At 38.3% G+C, this 17,337-nt stretch overlaps 3 protein-coding genes across 6 annotated transcripts; 1 reads left to right on the top strand and 2 right to left on the bottom strand.

Moving 5' to 3' along the window:
• Positions 1 to 489: 489 nt before the first annotated feature.
• On the bottom strand, positions 490 to 3,511 carry LOC110771973 (Transmembrane proteins 14C). Of its 2 annotated transcripts, none has more exons than XM_021976336.2 (7): positions 3,040 to 3,511; positions 2,245 to 2,638; positions 1,958 to 2,125; positions 1,785 to 1,831; positions 1,638 to 1,675; positions 918 to 1,020; positions 490 to 787 (listed from the first exon to the last, which is right to left on the bottom strand). In XM_021976336.2, exons 1-6 carry the CDS (start codon positions 3,286 to 3,288, stop codon positions 930 to 932), a joined length of 987 nt encoding a protein of 328 aa, XP_021832028.1. In that variant the 5' UTR covers positions 3,289 to 3,511; the 3' UTR covers positions 490 to 787; positions 918 to 929. The 2 variants fall into 2 exon arrangements, with proteins under 2 accessions (XP_021832028.1, XP_021832029.1); XM_021976337.2 differs by having other exon boundaries at positions 2,245 to 2,635; positions 3,040 to 3,509.
• Positions 3,512 to 6,617: 3,106 nt separating this feature from the next.
• On the top strand, positions 6,618 to 11,020 carry LOC110771976 (leucine-rich repeat receptor-like protein kinase PXC2). Of its 2 annotated transcripts, XM_088255473.1 has the most exons (3): positions 6,618 to 7,149; positions 7,391 to 8,928; positions 9,377 to 11,020. In XM_088255473.1, the coding sequence occupies exons 2-3, from the start codon at positions 7,475 to 7,477 to the stop codon at positions 10,818 to 10,820; spliced, it is 2,898 nt and encodes a 965-aa protein (XP_088111599.1). In that variant the 5' UTR covers positions 6,618 to 7,149; positions 7,391 to 7,474; the 3' UTR covers positions 10,821 to 11,020. The 2 variants fall into 2 exon arrangements, with proteins under 2 accessions (XP_088111599.1, XP_088111598.1); XM_088255472.1 differs by having other exon boundaries at positions 6,618 to 8,928.
• Positions 11,021 to 12,960: 1,940 nt separating this feature from the next.
• Positions 12,961 to 16,765, bottom strand: LOC110771965 (uncharacterized). Of its 2 annotated transcripts, XM_088255465.1 has the most exons (5): positions 16,282 to 16,765; positions 15,654 to 16,194; positions 14,576 to 14,691; positions 13,698 to 13,761; positions 12,961 to 13,586 (listed from the first exon to the last, which is right to left on the bottom strand). In XM_088255465.1, the coding sequence occupies exons 1-5, from the start codon at positions 16,408 to 16,410 to the stop codon at positions 13,303 to 13,305; spliced, it is 1,134 nt and encodes a 377-aa protein (XP_088111591.1). In that variant the 5' UTR covers positions 16,411 to 16,765; the 3' UTR covers positions 12,961 to 13,302. The 2 variants fall into 2 exon arrangements, with proteins under 2 accessions (XP_088111591.1, XP_021832013.2); XM_021976321.2 differs by having other exon boundaries at positions 12,961 to 13,761; positions 16,282 to 16,764.
• Positions 16,766 to 17,337: the final 572 nt, after the last annotated feature.

Here is a 17,337-nt window from a genome sequence, read left to right on the forward strand (position 1 = left end):
AGGAATATAATTGTCCCCTGGCATTGCTTCCATCCATCTTTTTGTTCTCTTGGGGCTGATTTCTTCAGGAAGGTTGTCCATTGTTCTGATTACCAGTCTCCGATGTAAGTTTTTTCTCCAATTTTCAATGGACGAAACAAGAGTTTTCAGTTCTGGCCACAGTTAGGAAGGGGGACGAAACAAAAGGTAGGGTTTTGTTTTGTTTTAGGATTGGAGAGATTATATATACCAATCTTCCTAATTTTTAGCTAACATTTAGAAAAATTTGTGTCATAGCGTATAACATCAATAAATAGGAAAGAATATCAAAGCATTAAATTTGGGGGAAGGAAGACGCTTGCTCAGAGAAAGAAAGAAGAACAAATAAAAAGCATTAAATTTGGCGTTTTCTTTTGGAAATATTTTTACTTCGTAATTAACGCTTCTTTAGGAATGGGAATATGACATTTATTGTTTTTCTTTGAATTTACTAGAAAAAAGACATCGAGGTTTGACAATACAACTATTTTTATTTCTCTTTTGGGAAGGAAATGGGAATACAAGTTTGAACTTTGAACAGAGGTAGGTAGGTGCATGGGAAAAATAGTGAAAAGACAAATCGACTAGTTGCAGCATCATATCTAACACCAAAAGGGAAGCAAGAACACCATATTACAAAGTGAAAAATGAAAAAGACATGTGCCCAAGTTCTCTTGCCTCATTCCCAACAGCATCAAGCAAACAAGCTACTGCCGTTCAGCAAAATATCCTCAGCCTGTTTTGCACGAAGAAGGTTACTTTTGCTTTGCTGCAAACATGAAACCATGTACACATCAGTACTTCAAACACGAGGTTGTTAATTAACCCAACACTTTGAATGATACTGCAATTCATCACCCCCTTGGTACTTTTACATAAGAAACAATCTGCAAACTAACCTTGCACACGCTCTAAATTTCCGTCTCCTTCTCAAAGTTGGAGCCCTTTTGAGGTTTGCGATTCTGTACAATCTTGTAGACGTAGAAAGCTACAACTGCTCCACTGCACACAAAAAAAATCAATTTATCAGATAGCAATCTCTTTTAAGCTCTGAAGGAGAGATGTTTGGAAACCTCATTATTATGCATACAGGAATTCAAAGAGGTCAGACAAAGCAATTTTGTCCTCAATTTCATATCAAGGAAGCATAAAAAAATTTAGCTTGTTTATACAGGCCTAAGAAGATTTTATCTTCATCTCAAATAAACATAAATCAACATTATCTAGTTTAGCATTTTTATGCCTGATGAAGATGTTAGGAGGTAGTCGGCAATCTATAGTATCTAGAGGCCATCTAGTCAAAAACAACAAAGAACCATGCAAGGTCAAAGGATCACCAAATGACACATCAATATCCACTCTGATCAGCCATGCAAGTCTTTTCCATTATTTTCCCTCTCTCAACCTGTTCTTCTAAAACTATATGCCATTAAGTCTTTCCCAAAGCCACAGGATTTTTTATTCACAGAACATGGATTCTGAGAGAAAAAACAATTCTATGTAATGATTATATAATTGTTTCAATATCCTTGAAAGACCAGGGTAATTTCCCTCTGATGAAAGAAAGCTAGAAAGAAAATAGCATCGCAAAAATGAGAGGACATGTGAATCATAATAACCTGACAAGGGTTGTGGTCAAATTCGGAAATGACGACCTCTGCAAATAGGATAAACAGAAACAAGAAATATCAGAAGTTTGGAAGACAGATCAATTAGAGCAGTAAAGAAACTTCATATTTAAAATAAGAAAAGAAAGAATTTCTAACCTGAGCCAGAAAGCGTACCTCCCTCAGAAAAATTATACTGGCTATAGCTGCAGGTCCAGCAGTACATTATAAGCATTTAAGTTATAGAAAAAAAAATCAACTGAATCATATAAATTTAAAAAAAAACTGGATAAGCTCCGATATGTATCTTATAAAAATAAACCAGTGCTAACCTGCCTGCCCTTTCAAGGTTAAAGGAGATGATTCTCCTTGCTTATATGATCTTAAACTTGAAACGCTTAAAAACAAAAGAGCGCCACCAAGGATAACCCCAAACCTAATTGCAGAGGTGCTTCCCGTTACCATAAAGGAAAGGAAGCCACCAAGAGAAAGAAAAATACCTGCAAAGCATAAGCATATGATATGACCAAAAGTACCTTGCAAATGTGTACTTAAAAGCTTTAGAAAAAAGAAAAGAAAAACCACAAGGCATCACGGTCTTTAAATAAGCTACACATACCATAAGGTATCCCAACATGAAAGTCGCGGACTTTTGAAACATCATTCAGATCATCAGCTGATGAGTTAAATGTTTCAACAATTTCCTTCACTGGCTCGGGGGAATTCTTTGCAGCTGTGGAGATATATTCTTTACCTTCTTCACTGATTTCTTTTGCTATCTCACTCAAATCAATCCTTGCCTTATCAGCCTGTATTTTTAACTGCTCTGAAGTTTCTTTCAAAATAACTAATGCCTTCTTAGAGTATAACTCATATGCTTCCTGTGAGATGCTTTGCGTCTTTAAGGCTTGTTCTTTGAAAGCGGCCAGAGTCTGTTTCCAAGCTTCTTCTGATTCTTCAGATTTCAATTTGGCATTATCCTTTTCTTTCTCCGCCTCAATCTCTGGATGCTTCTAGGAAAGAAAATTCAAATCAATGTCATGATAAGTGAACAAGTTGCACCCCGAATGAACGATAAATCAATCCCAGATCATGCATATAACTCTCTTCCTATCAAATCTAATTGGTTAGCAGGCCTTTAAATCTTCACGAGACAATGATCAAACATAGAGTTAAAAAACAGGGTGAATGATACATAATTTCTCAAACTCAAATTTCAGAAAATATTCATACTTGTTTCCAAGTGCCAAAAATCAAAACTTGACATAATCCCACCCAAGTAAAAGCATTACGCAATCAAACACATGGCATACATTAACCTCAATCCCCCATTTCCACGACCTGAACAAATGAAAACACCCAAACACTCTTAGTCCTATCATAAAACAAAAGAAAACTCACAAATTCAACTCACCGATTCCTCCTGTGAAGCAGCGGCAGCGACAATTGGTCGAGTCCACAAGCTCCGTCGGTGCAGTGAAAGATAAGCTCCGTCAAGCCCTTTCGGGAGGACAATAGGGGCTCCATAACCGCGAGCTCCAGTCAACTGATCGAACCGCAGAGAAGACGAAGGTGATGAACACAAGGCCAGCGGAGCCGGCTTCTTCAATCCACAACTAGGGTTAGGGTTTAAGAGCGAGAACGACTGCAACGTCACGCTCATTGTGAGCCTCGAGAGAGATTTAGAGAAGGGTTTGAAATTGAGGCGAAGCTGACGAGGAAATAGGTGAGTGAGAGGTTGTTGGAGTTGGAGATGATGTTTATATACTTAGAATATTGCGCACTGAGAGTTGGAAAATCAGCAGAAAATTGAAGAACCGCAGTTAAATTAGGGGAAGTTTTAAGGGCTTTAGGGCCTTTGCTAAAATGCGCCGTGAGTCGAGGTACGCGCCAATTGAAGCGTGTTTGTTTCCCAGGAAAATTAGTAGAAAAAGAATCTTGGTTAATACCGCGGTGACACGCAATCATCAGGTAGTTGAGACGTCCCGCGCGAGCCCACTGAATCCTGGTAAAGTGACGTGGTGCTTGTTATTTCTTACGACATTAATTTTAATGTCGTACCGCATACAACATAATCATCCTTAACTAATATGAAATTTCAATAAATCTTAGCTTAAATTTTGGTACATTATTATACATGTAGGTTCATTATTTTGGTACATAATAATGTTCAATAAACCTTTTCATAATCATAATAATGTTATTCGCAACTGATTATTGTTTCATTTTATTTTGTATATCGTGAAGTCAATTTTGTGATTCATAGATTAGCTCGTTTTGCTTTATCCTTAATTGAAATATATGTGTGGTACAATAATCATTCTGATATCATTTGAGATGTTTTAGTTTAAGATCTTATGTAATTTCTTATCGAGTCAAATCAAAATCTACTCTAACACATAAACTTGCTCAAAATCATCTTATCAAATGATGAAACCTAAAGGACGTAAAATAATCGTAGTAAACTTTCTTCGTTTTGTAAATCTAGGTCTACACATCAAACAAAAACGGTATGCAAGTATTGCATAGATGAACATTACTACACCATCAAGCAAAAGGGATGGTGTGATGAAGTGTATGCTTGAATTTTTGGGACATTCATAACATGAACATGGGGTCACATACATAGACAAAGAAAGGAATTGATGCAAATTAGAGGACAAAACATCTTTGCAACACTTGAATCAAAAGCCAAGCAAGGCACCTCAAATTAGCAGCTTCTCTCTCTTACAAGTGTGCCAAAGCATAAAAAGCCTAAACCATCTGGGAAACTAAACACATGCATTACCTTCCCTGTGCATGCCTCTTAATCACTTGCTTGCCAATCTTCTCTTGGGCCATCCCAATATTTGGAGATAGCCCAATAGACAAAACCCATTTGGGCCTCAGTGGTGCTATGAATTCTAAATTCTTTATGCTTTCTGTCTAGAAAGAAACCAAACCAACCATGGATTCTATTTTAAAAGTGGAGGACTTTGACAAAGGGTTTGATTATTATAGAAAGCGCCATTTACGGCACTCATCTACCATCTGTGACATCTCTCCCAAGAAGCACATTTAAGATAGACTTTATTTTAATCAGGTGTAAAAACATCGATCCTAGAGAGAGAGGGACTGATGGGTGAGTGTGGAAACTGGAAAAACAGGTAGAGGATTTCTTACACCATCACCATGGATACTTGAGACTTGAGCGTCAGTTTAATTGGTCAAATACTAGATTTGAGTTTCCAAAAGTCAAACTAAGTGAAATCTGGAAGGGGTAAGTAGGTGGAGTTCGTTTTCTCAGTGTTTGAAGTTTGAACAGAGACAAAGCTTGGTGTTTAGTTGGTCGACCAACCTATAATGGTTTTTTTTTTTTAATTTTTAAAACCGTTAATACATGTAGAAGGAAATTTGAGTACACTTGCTAATGGAGGACAGAAAAAGTTAAGAAAAAGCAATGGATGATGAACACTAGAAAGAAGAGTGCAGAGATGGGAAATCATGCACTCAAATTTTATGCAGTACGAATTAAGCAAACTTTGTCGAGTTGTATTGTAGCTTTGACATAATTTTTATGTTACTAGTTGATCCTAAATTACGCTTCTTATCTGGTACATTCTTGTTTACGTTAATCTTCAAACTTTATCCGAAAATAAAGAGGTAAAAGCTTGACATGCCAATGCACTTATCTATATTTGTATATTCTAATGATTTGACTTACTTGGTCAGAGACCTCAAGAATCCCATACGAATAGGCAGGGTGGAGCCACTGAGGGACCAATGTGGTCCCAGACCCTCTCATTTTTATATTTACAAATATTATATATTAATATCTTTATGGTACGTTTAATACTTCTTGGTTTTCTCTTCAAATCTATATCTTTTTTTTCATGTTTTAGATCAATTTTCTAAATATTTAGTGTACATACTATTATTTTTTACACAAGTCCTCCAAATTTAAGAGTCATTTCAACCATTTCTCTTGCCAGATTTGTGACTATTTATTCTCTTATTCTCTGTATAATATATTATTAAGTGTCAATTGGGTTGACTCCAATGGCGGACCTACAGAGGCTCAAGGAGGTGCAGCTGCACCTTCTCTTGCCGAAAAATCCTATGGAGAGGCTGGAGTATGCACCTCTGCTAGTCCCAAGGTTCTACATCTGAGGTGTGTTGCAAGGGGTTTCAAAACGAGGAAGATGACTTGGGTTTTTTTGTTTTCAATTTTTTGCAGGCAAACAACGCCGTCTTTGTTATCCTCCAGCTCAAAAGATGTTTAATGAAACGGGGAGTATTGATTGATGCAATTTTGACTTTCGTAAAATTATCACTTTAACCATCTTATTATCCTCCAGCTCAAATTTGTAGTCTTTTAAATATTGCCCCTTCTCTGAAAAATTTCTAAGTCCGTCATGTCACAGGTTGACTCACTTAATTCAGATTTGTTCATCTTTCTCTTGTATATATTTTTAATTGTTTTCTCTTTACTTATGGTTTGTTTGGATTTATGAAGATTTATTATCTATTGAGTTTAATGGCTCTTTCAATTAATGTATAGATTACTATAAAAAAAACAAATTGTAAACATTTCATATTATATATATATATATTTATAAGAGGGCCCCTCACACATGGAATTCTAGTTCCTTTATTGTGAGTAGGGTTACAATTTTGTCACATACTCAAATTTAAGATTATCCATGGCATTTATTGAAACAAGGATAACAAAAAATGAGAAACACTTTCGTGAAACGGAAATAACACTGTTTTGCTACCCCTGACTAATAGTTATGACATGCGTAATAATTTTTTCACTTGTTATAGCATTATTAGCTGGGATAGCAAAACAATGTTATTCTTGTTGCAACCAAGTTTTTATTTATAAAAAAAGGGTCAAAGCCAAGTGGATAACACATCGGATTCTAGTTTGACCAAATGCTCATGTGCCACGTACGAAGCCAATACAGGCAATAAAATAAATAGAGCTGGCTCAGCATATCTTACACACATACTCTCTCTTTCTTCGCCGTTAGAAGCTTTTAATGTCTCGCTTTTACTCTCTCGCCAGAGAGCCCAGCCACTCCCACACCCCCACCATTATCATTCTCTCTCTCTCTCTCACTCTCTCTGTGTGTTATTTATAGTCTTGTAGACCAACCTACACTCTCTCTGACAAGAGCTGACTCCCCACCACCACCTTTCTTTAATGGCTTCCTCCCCTCACTAGGGTTCGAATTTCATTGCTCTCTCTCAGTCCCGCCCCTTTCACGGCGAGCTTTCGCATCAGCCCACTTCATCTCAGAAAACCCAGATTCCTTCTTCATTCTTACAGCTCAAAGACTCAACCTTTAATCACTATCTTCCAATTCCAAGTTACAAGCTTGTGTTCAATTGGGCCTCTTACAGTGGTTGTTCATTTATTCTTGATCAACTTGGTTGAACTTGTCATTTCTTTTTCTTTTTATTAAACGAATTCGAAAGAAAAAATTAAAAAGAAAAGGGAAAAGCAGGAAAAAGTGGAGAGGTGTTGTAATTGTTGTTGGTGGGTTACTTTACCTTTGTTCTTTTGCTTTGTCCATTATTACACATGGCTTAGTGCATTTGTCTGTTCAGAGAGACTTCACCAAAATCCTCTCTCTCTGTTTTTGTTTGCTTTCGAGTTTCAAGCCTCTGAGAAATTCATTAGCTTTTTTAATCTCTGACCTCTGTTTTTTCGCGTCCTTTTGTGGCTTCACTCTGCTGCCTTCGCCTTCTTCACCTTACTTCTCACTGTTTCTCTTCAGAACTGGAAGCTTCCGGACCTTGAAACTTTCATGGGGGCGTAGCAGAGCAGTCACTTTGTGCTGTCAGAGATATTGGACTTGGAGATGGCATTCAAGCTCTTCTTTTTCATTTTTCTAGCTCCTCTCCTCGTACGTGCTTTAGAACCTGTTTTCAACGACGACGTTCTGGGCCTGATCGTGTTCAAGGCCGGGCTTCGAGACCCAAAAGCCAAGCTTACTTCATGGAGCGAAGATGACGACAATCCTTGCAGCTGGATTGGTGTTAAATGCGACCCAAGAACCAACCGAGTCTCTGAACTTGTTCTTGACGGCTTTTCTCTATCTGGGCATGTAGGCCGAGGCCTTTTGAGGTTGCAATTCCTTCAAATACTCTCACTTGCTAATAACAACTTCACTGGGACCATAAACCCTGATCTCCCTCACCTTGGAAGCTTACAAGTCATTGATTTGAGCCAGAACAGCCTCTCTGGGCCGATCCCGGATGAGTTTTTTATGCAATGTGGGTCGCTGAGAGTGGTTTCATTTGCTAGAAACAATCTCACAGGGCAGATTCCTCAGTCTTTGAGCTTATGCCAGACATTGGTGGCGGTGAACTTTTCCTCTAATCAGCTATCTGGGAAATTGCCATCTGGGATTTGGTATTTGAGGGGCCTTCAAGCACTTGACTTGTCAGATAACTTGCTGGAGGGAGAAGTTCCTGAAGGTATGGAAAATTTGTATGATTTGAGAGTAATTAACTTCCGAAAAAACTGGTTTTCGGGGAAGCTTCCCTGGGATATTGGAAGTTGTTTACTTTTGAAGTTGCTTGATTTTAGTGAAAATTTCTTTTCTGGGAGCATTCCGGAGTCAATTCAGAGACTTAGTTCATGCAGTTCTCTGAGTTTACAGGGGAATTCTTTTGCTGGTCAAATTCCAAATTGGTTTGGTGATTTGAGGAGCCTTGAGATGTTAGATATCTCTGGTAATAATTTTTCTGGGGGAATTCCAAGCTCATTTGGAAATCTGGAGCTACTTGAAAAGTTAAATTTATCTAGGAATGAATTTACTGGAAGCGTGCCAGAGTCATTGACTAATTGCATCAAACTTTTAGCTATAGATGTTAGCCATAATCTGTTGGCAGGTAAACTTCCTTCATGGATTTTTAAGCTTCGTATACAAAGTGTTTCTCTTTCTGGCAACCGATTAAGTGGAAGTGCTGAATATAGTTCATTGACATCAATGGAAGCCTCTAATGGGGGTCTTCAGGTCTTGGATTTGTCTTCCAATGAATTTTCTGATGTGCTTCCATCCGACATTGGGGTTCTTAGTAGCTTGCAGTTCTTGAATATGTCTGGGAACCATCTCCTGGGTTCTATTCCAGCAAGTATAGGTAAATTAAAGACAGCATCTGTTGTTGACTTGAGTGACAATCAACTAAATGGAAGCATTCCTTCTGAAATTGGAGGGGTAGTCTCACTCAAGGAACTAAGGCTGCAGAAGAACTTTCTAACTGGGAAAATTCCATCTCAGATTGAGAAGTGCTCATCTCTAACATCTCTGTAAGCTTTCTTATTCTGTTTATCTCCTTTAGTAGTTCTCTTCCTTTACATACGATTTACAACAAATAGAAAGCCAACATCTGACTTAATTACATTAGAAAGTTCTTAATTTTTCTAATTAAATTTATAACTTGAGGTAGCTAAACTGAAGCTGTTTTTCCAATGTGTTTTTTTCATCAAGTGTATAATGGCATTTTGATTGAACAAGGGTGGGCAAGATCCATTTTGATTGATGAAATTAAAATCTTTCGATCAGTTATCATTTAGCACACTCCAGTAATTTCTTGGACATAAATAATATTAACTTGGTCAACCCATTCATTTTTTCGTTTGTTTTGGTAGTATATATAATAGCAGTGTTGTTTTTATATTAATTCATTTACAATTATATGATATGAAGCTTACATTGTTCTGAATTGTTTTTCTTTTATGTGCTCCAATTATACAGGATGCTGTCCCAGAACAACCTAACTGGACCTATTCCTGCAGCCATTGCAAACCTTACCAATCTTCAATATGTAGACTTGTCTTTAAACAAATTCTCTGGAAGCTTACCAAAAGAGCTGACAAATCTTTCCCACCTCCTCTACTTCAATGTCTCCCATAACCACCTTCAGGGTGACCTACCCTTAGGGGGCTTCTTCAACACTATCTCACCCTCATCTGTCTCGGGCAATCCATCCCTATGCGGATCTGTTGTTAACCGTTCCTGCACTTCCGTCCACCCCAAACCCATTGTCCTCAACCCAAATTCTTCCAACCCCATTGGCAGTTCTTCCTCACCAACTCATGGTCACAAGATCATATTCAGCATATCAGCTCTCATTGCTATAGGCGCAGCTGCATTCATTGCCATTGGTGTCATAGCTGTTACTGTCCTCAATATCCATGCGCGGTCTTCAGTTTCACGTTCTGCTGCTCCTCTCGAGTTATCTGGTGGGGAAGATTATAGTTGTTCCCCTACTACTGATCCAAACTACGGCAAGCTTGTCATGTTTTCTGGTGATGCTGACTTTGGTGCCGGGACCCAAGCCTTGCTCAACAAGGACTGTGAACTTGGTCGTGGTGGGTTTGGAGTAGTGTACAGAACAGTCCTTAGAGATGGGCGTTCAGTTGCAATAAAAAAGCTAACAGTCTCAAGTTTGATCAAGTCCCAAGAAGATTTTGAGAGGGAAGTTAAAGGACTTGGAAAGATCAAGCACCATAATCTTGTGGCACTTGAAGGATATTACTGGACTCCATCGTTGCAGCTCCTCATATACGAGTATATACCTTGCGGGAGTCTGTATAAGAATCTGCATGATGGACTTGGAAAAAGCTGCCTCACTTGGCGACAGAGGTTCAACATAATTCTAGGGATGGCAAAGGGTTTGGCTCATTTGCACCAAATAAACATAATTCACTACAATTTGAAATCAACTAACGTTTTGATAGACAGCTCTGGTGCTCCAAAGGTAGGAGACTTTGGCCTGGCAAGGCTGTTGCCAACGTTAGACCGGTGCATCTTAAGCAGCAAAATCCAAAGTGCACTTGGCTACATGGCGCCTGAGTTTGCATGTCAAACGGTTAAGATTACCGAGAAATGTGATGTGTATGGGTTCGGAATCTTGGTTTTGGAGGTGGTGACAGGGAAGCGGCCTGTGGAATATATGGAGGATGATGTGGTGGTACTTTGTGACATGGTGAGGGGAGCACTGGAGGAAGGCAGGGTAGAGGAATGCCTTGACCAAAAGCTCCTGGGGAATTTTCCAGCTGATGAGGCAATTCCAGTGGTCAAGCTGGGTTTGATATGTGCATCTCAAGTGCCATCGAATCGCCCAGACATGAATGAAGTAATCAACATTTTAGAACTCATCCAATGCCCTTCAGAAGTCCAAGAGGAATTAGAATAAATTTAGTTTACAGATTAAGAAAAGTAACAGGTTCGTATGTTCCGGTGAAGAACAATCCGGTTTGGTTCAAGCAAAAGAAAAAAAGAATATAGTGTTGGAGGTCTATTTCCATGTCTTTCAATCCTTTTAAGAGTATTGTATTTTTGTCTGTACTTTTTTGCCTGTTGAATTCTATAGCACTTGTATGGTGCCGGATTGCTTTTCACCGGTTTGAAATGGGACAATTTGAATGGTGTTTAGATTCAAGATCTCTCAGTATACCCCACAACGACTCTCAAAATCTTAAGATTCAATACAAATATTAATAACCCCAATGCACTTGATGCTAGTTCACCTAACTCTGATCCTAAGTAATGCCTCAAGGGTTCAATTCAAAGGCCAAATAGAGCCTCAAACAAGAGAAGAGAATACAATAACAATAATATAAGTAAGATTAGAATATAAGTAATGTCTAAAAGAGCAACACCCTCTTGCTTTAGTTACACTTTTCTGTTGCCCATGCCATGTTGCTTTATTTATACTACAACTCTGCTTAATTTCAATAAGTTTTACTTGAGTTAAAGAATATCTTGCACATTAGGCGAAACATGGATAATAATAACTTTGGCATTTAAAATCAAACACCATCATGTGCATATTTATGCGTACTCCACTGACCCTAATAATCAACACAAGTGTGTTCTTTATCATAATTCCAAAAGCTCTGTTTCTTCCTGCAAGTATGGTCAATAATTAATCCCTTAGATGTGAAGCTTTGTTTAATCAAAGGGTTCTGGACCCGAGGGGAACCTAATCAAACGGCCGTGGACATCATCAAAGCACCTCACATGGAGCTCCTCAAAGCCACTTACAAAGCTTTTTCCAACAGTGATTATAATGCAGTGCATGGCAATCATGCCATGTCCTGCAAATTACAATAAAAGAGCTTTTTGATTTCTAGTTACGCAACATGTACATACGAACCAACCAAATCTGAACCAGTTGATACAATAAAAGAGTTTTTTGATTTATAGTCACGCAACATGTACATACGAACCAACCAAATCTGAACCAGTTGATTAAGGTGGAGACTCAGAAAAAAAAGACCACCTTGGAAATCGATGCATTTTAGGACCAGAAAGTTTTTGCCTTTGATTATTTTGTCTGCTTTTTAACGAGAAACAGAATGATACATAGACCCACCACGCTTCCACTAAGGACCTCAACGGTGAGGCCATTTTGAAGAAGTCTTGTCGGGGCCAACAGAACACAAGCAATTCTTTTAGTTAAATAAAAAAAACACTGTATTTACACAGAATCAATGTCTCCAAAGTAAGTTGATTTGTGTATACTTTTATATGCTATCTCATCTTTAGTGCACTGTGACTCAGAAATATAAAATAATGCAGCGGTGTACTTGGGTTCCAGAGAATGTGTGATTTACATTGAAACTGTGCTAGAATCTATGATTTACAGTGAAATAAAAGTATGCATGCGCTACAAATTGGTAACTTTGGTTTGGATAGGGACGTCTGTGATCTGACACCATTTTCATGGGACCTGACCTGCTAACAAAAAGGTGAAAAACATACCATATCTGTATGCTGTGCGGTGTTTTTATTTCAAATTGAGTGACAGGCACCACCAATGCCTTTTGTTTCTCATGTTGGGTCCCAGTTTGGGGCGCAGTACAAAATTTACCAACCTGAACATGGGAAGCAAAATGCAAAGGCAACGCATTTTCAATTGGGTTTTTGGAGCTACCTACCTCCATACAACTTGTTTTTAGTCCTCTGTTACTGTTAATATTTTGCTTCTCACAGTGCACAAATTTGGATCATTGCAGGCAGAGGAGGTATGATATAACGCAAAGCTTTGGTGCTTTATCTTACAAGAAGTTGCCTGAGTTGGTTTTACTTCAACTTGAACAATGCCTACTTTGAACTTTCATTGTGTAATATGATCTTTTATTTTGTTGATCCTCGAAAAAGGTCCCAGTATAACTTGAACAGTCTCCATTTCACATGGAGTTTCCTAGCTGAACTTCATTTTTTGAATTGCTATTAGCTAATAAGAAAGAGTCACTGCTAATAAGGGGCTCGGTGATCACATGCTACTTATGTAAATGTTCTTTGTCTTAGTAATGTACTAGTTTACAGAATTCTAAGAAAGGATAAGAAGTACAATTAAGAAAAAAATATTGCAAGGTTAACATTGTGCAATTTGAATTGAAGAAATCGAACCAAGTGGAGCAAAGAGTGTAGTTCGGCCAAAAATATATTACCTCTTGCAATTACAGTAAAAATGAATGACTTATACAGACCTATTTTATGGGATCTCCCTATTACACAAAAACCACTAGTCGAAAATGGTTTCATTTTGTATCTCAGATTTTCCTATTTGTTGTGTACCCAATCCTTCTTTATCTTCTTTCCCATTTTCTCTTCCTCCATCTTTTTGGGCAAACTCTATTCTGGGCCCCTTTTTGGCTGTTTTAAACTAACTAATCATCCCAGTCATTTTCCCACCCATCTTTGTTTGCAGACCTAGAAGTAAGGCCATTCGCCGAGATGCTTCCCACAAGATGCGCCCCCGGTGACTTCACTGCATTATCTCCATCCCAATCATCATCCCAACCCTGATCCCAGCCTTCAGCCGTTTCTACAGCAGTTGCGGAAACAGATTCTGGCAATCCCATTTCAAGTTCCTGATATGGAACTCCACCTCCAGTACGCTGTTTCCTCTTCCTAGCCTTGCAGAAAGCCCATGTCCCTCCAAATATTAGCACTGTAACAATCAAGAAGTAAGCACCATTGATTGGGGTCACTACCTTCTCATAAGAAGGAAGACGCAGGAAAAAATTTCCATCAGATACTGGAGGGTCCATATGAATCTCACATTCTCTGTTTCCAGTATTTAGAGTTATTTTGGTGCTTCTATCAATATCAAGTGATATATTGACCTGAAAAGGCAAACAAATCAACATTGCGATTTTGCTTTTAGAAAAATGCAAATGTAAGCCCCACAAAACAGTAACAGAAAACCACAAGTATAATTTCATGGTTCATCCATGCCAGCAAATAATGAGCCCCCATAGGAAGCAGGTTAACACATTGTAGTAAGGTTATGCATCCAATGACAAGTCTTTTGCACTGAATTACAAATTCAGCTGGGTGTTTTAGACACAAACAAGGTCCTTTCAACATCTCAGTTCTACACGAAACAGCAGTAGGGAAGATTCAATGTCCCTTCTCATACACCTTCCTCCTCCCTTCTGCATATCTCAGCCATGATTTTAATTTCTACTATATTCCCAACATTTTCGAGGGGAGAAAGACAGAGAGGAGGAAGAAGAGAGATGAGAGAGGTGAAGAGAGGGGGAATATACTTTTTTTATTGTCCAGGGGGGGAGAAGAGAATTAAAACTAAAAACCATCTAAAATAGTTTTTAGTTTTCATTTTAGAAAGCCATTCTATGTTTCATTTCTTCTCTCTCAACTCTCGCTTTAATTTTCTTTTGCCAAAAAACAGCCTACCAAATGGACTCTTATTAATCATGCCAACAATGCCCTTTTTTTAAGATATAAAAAGCTATAACTTCTAATCACTACCGAAAACAACCAATCAGGAAAACAACAACAAAGTAGCAGAGTTATGATGAGGAACTCTCCTGTGAGCATTGCAATTTCACCACTGGACAGCATTCGTCATCCAGCACTGAAAAGCTTCTATGCTTATGCTATGCACATTGTAGTAGAATTTCCTATCAACTTTACCTTCTTATTTTGGTGTTTGGCAATCTCTAGGTCCATCTTGGTATTTTCTGCAGAAACCTTTGCCTTCAAAGTGCTGTCTCCAACGTTTTGGACCAGAATGACCACTTCTTTAGACCCTGCAACATGGGAAAGGAAAATAAAATGAGTGATTTTATTATGAGGTCAAATGGTATTGATTTATGTTAAGCACTCTGCATTCACTGCTTTAATAAACAAAATGTATAGTAAAGCAGTGGATACTGGATGTAATTTCACTAGGCACATAACGCAATTTAACATCTCCACTTACTCATGTAAACCACAGAGAACATCTCGATCACAAAATATGCATAGCTTATGATCATCTTAATCTTAGACACTAATGAAGTTGAGTCTAATACTGCTCTTCATAATCATCAAACTACATTAGCCAGAATTTAAGCAAAATCAGCAATTGTGTTCATTATGTATGTTCCAGAAACTGTCTGCAAGATTGCAGGAGATGTGACTATGACATCAAAGCAATTCTGAGAAGTAATTGGCACAGCTGGCCGCCTTTAAGCATTTACTTTTTGGTTAATACGTTTTATAAATTTTACCTATATCCAAGAGAAAATCCTCAGATAATGTCAAACTCTTCTTATGAACGTAGAGGCCTACAACTCAAGGGCATTCATCTACCAATCCAAATTGTAGATGTGTCCATGTTTTATTTTGACGTATCATATACATGCTTATAAACTTAATTACCAAGAGGAAAAGCCTTACTATCACGAGAACAAACCAAGTTTCTATGCAATTATACATATATAACTTGTAATGAATAAGTCTAAACACCAAATGCATAAGTCATACCATTGATACTAATGACAACCTAATATCAGTTCTAGCGATAGCACAAATGCACACCACGAAAATTGTCATCAGGCATTCCAATGTAGTATGCATGCAATCAAGCAAAACACAATGCCCAAAAAAAATAAAAAATGTTTTAATTCAATCTCAGCATCCTAATTTTGTAAAAACATTTTTCACATAATCACTCTAAACAAACACAACTTTTCAACCTCAATGTACTATCAACAGTTATGTGAATTACCACTATCAAAGCTCTTAATGCAAGCAACCGCCACATCCTTGACCTTGCATGTTTTGATTATCCCATAGCAGCTTTCCTTATCCGCATTCTGCGAATTGTTCACATTATCGTTCTTCTCCTTCTTCTCCTTACTCTTTACCTTACCACCTTCAGGGGAGTCCTCCTTATTCTTTACCTTACCACCTTCAGGAGGTGCACTCGCCGAATTCGGTTCATCTTTCAACGGCTTTGAATTCGGATCCTGTTTCGGTGTCGTAGCAGGAACCGGGTTTGGATCCTCTTTGGATTCCTTGTGAGGCGTCGGATTTGGATCCTTCTTTTCTTTATTCGGATCCTTCCCTTCATCCGTTTTAGTATTATTATTCAAACCCCTTGGACCTGGATCCGCTTTCGGAGTCTTGGCGGGTGGCAGAGAGTCCGTTTTGTTTTTACTTGGATCATCATCCGCCTTAGGAACCGACCTCTTGCCACCAGAACTTGAAACTGGAGGGGTAGGAGACGGAGGAGGCGGAGGAGGACTTGGCACCGGAGAATCCTTGCCCTAAAATTTATGAAAATAAATAAACCAAACCGATTTTTGACCTAAAAACAAGTAATTTAGACTCTAAGAGAGGGAAAAGAGAGTTACTGGTACTGTCGAATTGTCTTTTTGAGGCTCACCAATCAAAATTCTATGCTTGGAGAGCAAAGAAGCATTGGAAGCCTCCGCAACAATGAAGATAAATAAGAACACTGTCAGAAAACCATTTCTATCCATTGAATTGAGACTTCGACGCTCCTTTTCAGATCGGATTTAGGTTCTCCACGCCAAAACCCTAGCAATTAATCCCATTTTGTGGATAAAGTTGCAGCCTTTATACATTAAGATGAAATCTGCGCAATTGGGTCTTCAATGAGCTGGAAACGGAGAGATGGGTTAGAAGTTTCAAGTGAATTGGAATCGAGGAAGGATTGGGATTTGAGGGTTTAGGATTGAATTGAGATAATCTAGGGTTTTAGATTGGAATCTGTGATCTTCAGAGATTTGACGCTAGGTTGCTATAGAAGTCAGCTCTACACAGAGTCCAGACATCAATCGGACAGTGGGAACACGTAGCCAATTACTAGTACTACTGGTACGATCTTATTTTCCCAAATTAAAAATCATTAAATAAATAAATTAAATTAAAAAAAACCTATCAAAACGGTGTGCATGGATGCATGGGCCATCTTTGTATGGATATCATTTTGGGCCAAGTCCTAGTATTGAACTTTGGAGAAATGACGGCCTTCACCTGGAAAGCTGGTTTGTAAACTCTGTATATTGGATACATCATTTATTTGAAACTAAATTTATAATCACAAGGAGAGCCGCTCAGCCATGGTGTGTGGATGACTGTTAACCATCATGGATGTGAACTTCACAGTAATCATTGACGGCCGACAGTCACTCATGTGCACGTCGATGTTAACCCTCTAGCAAAAACTCTACTAAATTGTGAAGAAGGAAAGTTTTACTGCCTAGGCACATTCCATGTGGCACAAGTCATCCAATTCACAAGGACTTTGTAACTTTGCAACATCATCCTGAAGGTACGAGGTAAGCCAACTAGCCCTTCCTCCCAGAAGTATGATTTAGTACAATTCAAAGCAAATCTAGCCACATTGAAGATGACTTTTACTAGTTAGAATATAATCTCTAGAA

The sequence above is a fragment of the Prunus avium genome, chromosome 6 (assembly GCF_965620075.1).
Source record: "Prunus avium chromosome 6, drPruAviu1.hap1.1, whole genome shotgun sequence".
In the NCBI taxonomy this organism is placed as follows: Eukaryota; Viridiplantae; Streptophyta; class Magnoliopsida; order Rosales; family Rosaceae; genus Prunus; species Prunus avium.

What these genes read in the sequence shown, in the direction of transcription:
- LOC110771973 (XM_021976336.2), bottom strand. Translation starts at nt 3,288, where the DNA reads ATGAGCGTGACGTTGCAGTCGTTCTCGCTCTTAAACCCTAACCCTAGT. An exon ending in AACCTTGAAAGGGCAGGCAG is followed by an intron (nt 1,832 to 1,957) that starts GTTAGCACTGGT and finishes CTGGACCTGCAG; the next exon opens with CTATAGCCAGTATAATTTTT. An exon ending in AGGTACGCTTTCTGGCTCAG is followed by an intron (nt 1,676 to 1,784) that starts GTTAGAAATTCT and finishes TCCTATTTGCAG; the next exon opens with AGGTCGTCATTTCCGAATTT.
- LOC110771976 (XM_088255472.1), top strand. Translation starts at nt 7,475, where the DNA reads ATGGCATTCAAGCTCTTCTTTTTCATTTTTCTAGCTCCTCTCCTCGTA. An exon ending in TGCTCATCTCTAACATCTCT is followed by an intron (nt 8,929 to 9,376) that starts GTAAGCTTTCTT and finishes CCAATTATACAG; the next exon opens with GATGCTGTCCCAGAACAACC.
- LOC110771965 (XM_021976321.2), bottom strand. Translation starts at nt 16,410, where the DNA reads ATGGATAGAAATGGTTTTCTGACAGTGTTCTTATTTATCTTCATTGTT. An exon ending in AAGACAATTCGACAGTACCA is followed by an intron (nt 16,195 to 16,281) that starts GTAACTCTCTTT and finishes CATAAATTTTAG; the next exon opens with GGCAAGGATTCTCCGGTGCC. An exon ending in CATTAAGAGCTTTGATAGTG is followed by an intron (nt 14,692 to 15,653) that starts GTAATTCACATA and finishes CCCATGTTGCAG; the next exon opens with GGTCTAAAGAAGTGGTCATT.